This window comes from Pavona decussata, unplaced genomic scaffold, assembly GCF_977016875.1.
Source record: "Pavona decussata unplaced genomic scaffold, jaPavDecu1.1 SCAFFOLD_64, whole genome shotgun sequence".
Taxonomy (NCBI): domain Eukaryota; kingdom Metazoa; phylum Cnidaria; class Anthozoa; order Scleractinia; family Agariciidae; genus Pavona; species Pavona decussata.
The window spans coordinates 5049637-5053871 of record NW_028145484.1 but is presented as its reverse complement, the minus strand read 5'-3'; the positions used below and the strand labels follow the sequence as shown (position 1 = coordinate 5053871).

The window sequence follows — 4235 nt, the reverse complement described above, 5'->3', positions numbered from 1 at the left end:
TGTAGATGATTATTAAGACCGCTTATTTATTAAAATTCCATTTTAAAGATATTTTAACCTCGAAAAATCTCCTTTCAAAGGCAAATAATTTTTGAAAATTTTTAGATGATGAGAGGTGAAAGTTTCAGAGATACTATTAAAATTTCATTTTGCTTATTATTTTACTATTACAACAAACTCTTCAAAACGGCGACAATTTGTTGCTTTTTCTTGTCTTCGTTTTGACGGCCCTTTTGAAGCAAAAGTGCTATAGTTTAGCACGTGGACTCATCCCTGCCGCTTGACAAACTTGATCCGCTGCTCGAACTCCAGTCTCCACAGCAGTTGGTACAGTTGAACATGATCGGAGACTTGTAGCTTCACCGGCGAAGAACAAGCGATCGTCAACAGGACTGGAGAGCACGTGACGAAGGTCGTACGCATGCGCAGTAGGTGACGGGTATGCTCCGCGAACAAAGGGATGATTTGACCAATGAAAGTACGCATAATCCATGAACGACTCAGTTGCGGGTCGAGCGTCCGCGGATGTGCTGTTAAAAAGGACGAAAATATAGTCTTAGAGATTTCACGGCCGGGCGACATCAATAAAAATAAATAAATTACTTTATTTAAGTGTCGAAGTTTTTAGCGCTGTAGGGCGAACTGGGGACACTATAAATCAATGAAATAAATATACAAACTGAACATAACATTGTCCCATGAACCCAGTTTAATGGTCTTAGCTCCCACTAGTCTCCTGTAGCTCAGTGGTAGAGCATCCCAACTAATAATCGGAAAGTCTTAGGTTCGACTCCTGATAGGAGCACTCGGATTTCCTTTCTCCGAGCATACCTCTGTCATTCACCGAACATAACATTTGCTAAAAATTCCAACTGGTGGAAGGCAAACCAGTAGGCTATTTACAAAGCGTGGCCTTAGATTTGAAAACGGGGCTACCGTGAAACAAATTCGTGGTCAGAGCGAGACTCGAACCCTGAGCCTCCGGATTACAAGTCCAGCGGCCTAGCCACTAACCGCCTCCCAACATCGGGATGACCATAAGGTTGACAAGACGAGAACAAAAGCCCCTCTTATCGGACAAGTTCCAGAAAAGTTTGAATTTCCGCCCCTGAATGGCCAGAAATTACTGGTATTCTATTTTTTTTTTACCAATCAGCGGCTGTTTTCACTGCGACACTTTTGTGCTTTCTTCTTGATTAAGCGATACTGGTGGCGCGAGTTCAACAGAAATTTCTCTCTAAGCTATTCCTAGTTACCGTCATCTACATGACTTACTCGCAAATTCAGAAAGAGGACAGTCGACATATTTCAGTACATTATACTTGGATGTGTAATGCTAACGGTAACAAGCACAAACTGAACACAAAGACAAAGAGATGGGTGTTAATGGAGGAAGACCAGTCGCAAGTAAAATTGTTGCCGTATTCGCTTATTCACGAGTGAAAGAAACAAAGCCTCAGAGAAAAGAGAGAAAAGTGAATATACAAGAGCCCACAACGAGAACATTTAAGCCGAAATACTTAAAATAATGTCTTCTGTATTGCCAGGTAGTCTTGTGCCCTTTTCATTAAAGACATATTTGAGAAGGCTGTTACGGATGTTTTACTGTTGATTAAAGTTGCAGAAAGTTTTAGGAAACGGAATTTTATTCCCCAAATTCACTAGCTGTTGTTGGTTTTACCAAAAATGCTAGCTGACCTTTTCTTTTTCTGATTTTTAGCAACATATTAACCCTTACGGTTTTGAATACAAAAGGAATTAGTTTTCCAGCGTTACGAACTTTTGAGCTGACGTTTTGCCAAGAAAAGTTGTAGATTTGCTTTACGACTAAATCCGAATTTCTGAGACGATTAACATCCGAACACATATCTACCGAAATGAAACTTTGTGTAGATCGATTCCTGGACTCGTATATCCCCCCCCCCCCCCCCCCGATCCAAATAGGGTTGGTATAGCATTGGCGGGAGGCGTGGTTACACCCTCTGTACCTTCGCATGATTACAAGCGATCAAATCTTTACATCATACCCAAAAATCTCGTCCAAATGGCTCAAAAATTCCTGTAAAATTTCTTGTCCACTAAGGACACGTTTCTCTTCCGCAGACTCAGCAGTTTCAAACCCAACAACCACGTGACACTTGTCGTCACTGTCAGAGGAGTCACGTGAGAACATCCATATTTCACTGACAAACCCGCGGACGCTGTACAACTGATGAAGTTTTTCTGGCCAGAAACGGTGTTTGAAGCGACAAATGATCTTCCATGCTGTCAGCATCTGTATTGTGTTTATAGCTCTCTTCTTGTCGACAGGAAGAGCTGGAAAAAACGTAATGTCGCCATCTTTGAGGATTGTAAGTGGGACAGTGATGACAACGTGATTGGCAGTTAAAATTTCACCATGTTGATTTTTCAGAAGAATTCTTCCACCGGACATTGATCTGACCCTGTTTTCATCTGCATGAAATAAATAAATATATAAATAAATAAATAAATAAATAAATCGAAACGGTAAAGTTAAGAATGTGTTGGCGTCTTGTGTGTGTTACATGTAACTTCTTCTCGAAAGGCAGTGAACAGAAGTAAAAATAATGCGGTGATCCTAATAATATGTAAGGGTGCAAATATTAGATGAGAACAAAACATTGTGTCCAACGTTTCAAGCCTCTATTTCACCCTTTTCACTTGTCCATTGAGTGAAAAACACTTTTTCGGAACACAAAACACTTTTTACACCACAGGTCACCAAAGCGTGATATGGTTTGTATGGCGTTAAAATTAAACAACAAAATTAGACAACAATATTCCCACAAAAACCCACAAAACATATAATTAAGTCTGAAAAAGCTTACCCGGTGTGTTCTGCTGTGTTTTCGAGGCGATTTGTTTTTTAGCCTAACTATGATTAATAGAACTAAGTAATATATTTTTAAGATTTACTGTAGCTCTGCCTTTTAGTTTGGTCCCATGTGTATACTTTGTTCTAATTATTTAACTGAGGAAGCCCATTCTTTATAAGCCCGGTGGCTTCCCATGGGCTTCCTCGCCATTAAAAACAATGATAATTTGCATTTGTAAACTTTTTTTTATGGCAAAACAATAAACTGAACTAAAACTGAACTGAAATTGTACAAAACTGCACTTAGCCGGGAGGGGCTGTGTATAGTTTGTTGCGGGAAAAAAATTCACGTGGATTCCCCCTGTCGGGCACATTTAGTACTCGTGCCTAGGTTTGACCGTGGGTTTGTCATGACACGGCTCGGTCGGCGGCAAAAATGGCGCCCTATTTGAAAACAACTTTGTTTTCAACGAAGGCCGGTGTCTCAATAAATGAACTTCTCTGAGAAATAGTTGCTCCGGAAGGACCGCACATTATCCTTCTTGGCACATGGTGAGGCAGGTTAGCGTGTGCTTAAGTTTCAAGCAAATTTCGTAGTGCTCTCCTGAAAAGACAGGTCAAATTACCTTCAAATTCGACTTCAAGTTTAACATAATACAGTGATGCACGTGGACCAGCTGCTGAGAGAAAAACCGCTCAAAACGGCGTTTGAAAGGACTGAGAAGCCTCGAAAACACGGCAAAACACACCGCGTAAGTTTTTGTGGGTTTTGTGGGAATATTGTTGTCTACATTTCGATTTAATCAATTTTCACCCCATACAAACTCTTATATCACGTTTTGGTGACCACGTGTAACCCCTTACTTTTTTTGAAGTGTAAGTATATGAATATGAAAGAAATGTAGGTGCCACTCTAGAGCTTAAATGTTTCCAATGAGCACTGCGTTGTTAGCGGTGAGTGCGGCGCTTAAAGCGGTTTTCAGTTGAATGTCGAAAACATCTTTGCATTTGCTTTGGTTTTCATTTACTACGCTCTATGATTGGATAGTAAAGTTCGTGCCACTTTCTCAACCAATGGGGAGCCCAGCCCAAATTAATCGTGTCTTTGTCGCACGCATTTTCCCGCGCTTGGCGCCCGTTACATGTATTTGCTTCGAGTTCTGATTGGTTCATTGTGCCGCGTGCGCCTGTTGCGATTGGCCAGAGTAATTTCATTGGCTTTGGATCCAAAACCGCTCAGTAGAAGCCACTGAATGATTGCTATCAAAAACTAAATGAAAGAATATCAACTAACCATTCCAAACAACATCCTTAACTTTTCAGTTAAGGCGTTTATCCACATCAACACTGTGATCTAAATAATACTTCACTAGCTGCCAATACGATTCAGCAAGTCTAA

General features: G+C 40.6%; 1 protein-coding gene across 1 annotated transcript; it reads right to left on the bottom strand.

The window, feature by feature from the left end:
- On the bottom strand, positions 1 to 4235 carry LOC146478671 (lysine-specific histone demethylase 2-like). The gene is made up of 3 exons (XM_085112266.1): positions 4131 to 4235; positions 2028 to 2454; positions 1 to 530 (listed from the first exon to the last, which is right to left on the bottom strand). Exons 2-3 carry the CDS (start codon positions 2432 to 2434, stop codon positions 248 to 250), a joined length of 690 nt encoding a protein of 229 aa, XP_084968392.1. The 5' UTR covers positions 2435 to 2454; positions 4131 to 4235; the 3' UTR covers positions 1 to 247.

Excerpts from the sequence above, each read along its gene's own strand:
- LOC146478671 (XM_085112266.1), bottom strand. The coding sequence starts at position 2,434 with ATGTCCGGTGGAAGAATTCTTCTGAAAAATCAACATGGTGAAATTTTA. Across the intron at positions 531-2,027 it reads CATTTGGACGAGATTTTTGG|CACATCCGCGGACGCTCGAC; the intron begins GTATGATGTAAA and ends CCTTTTTAACAG.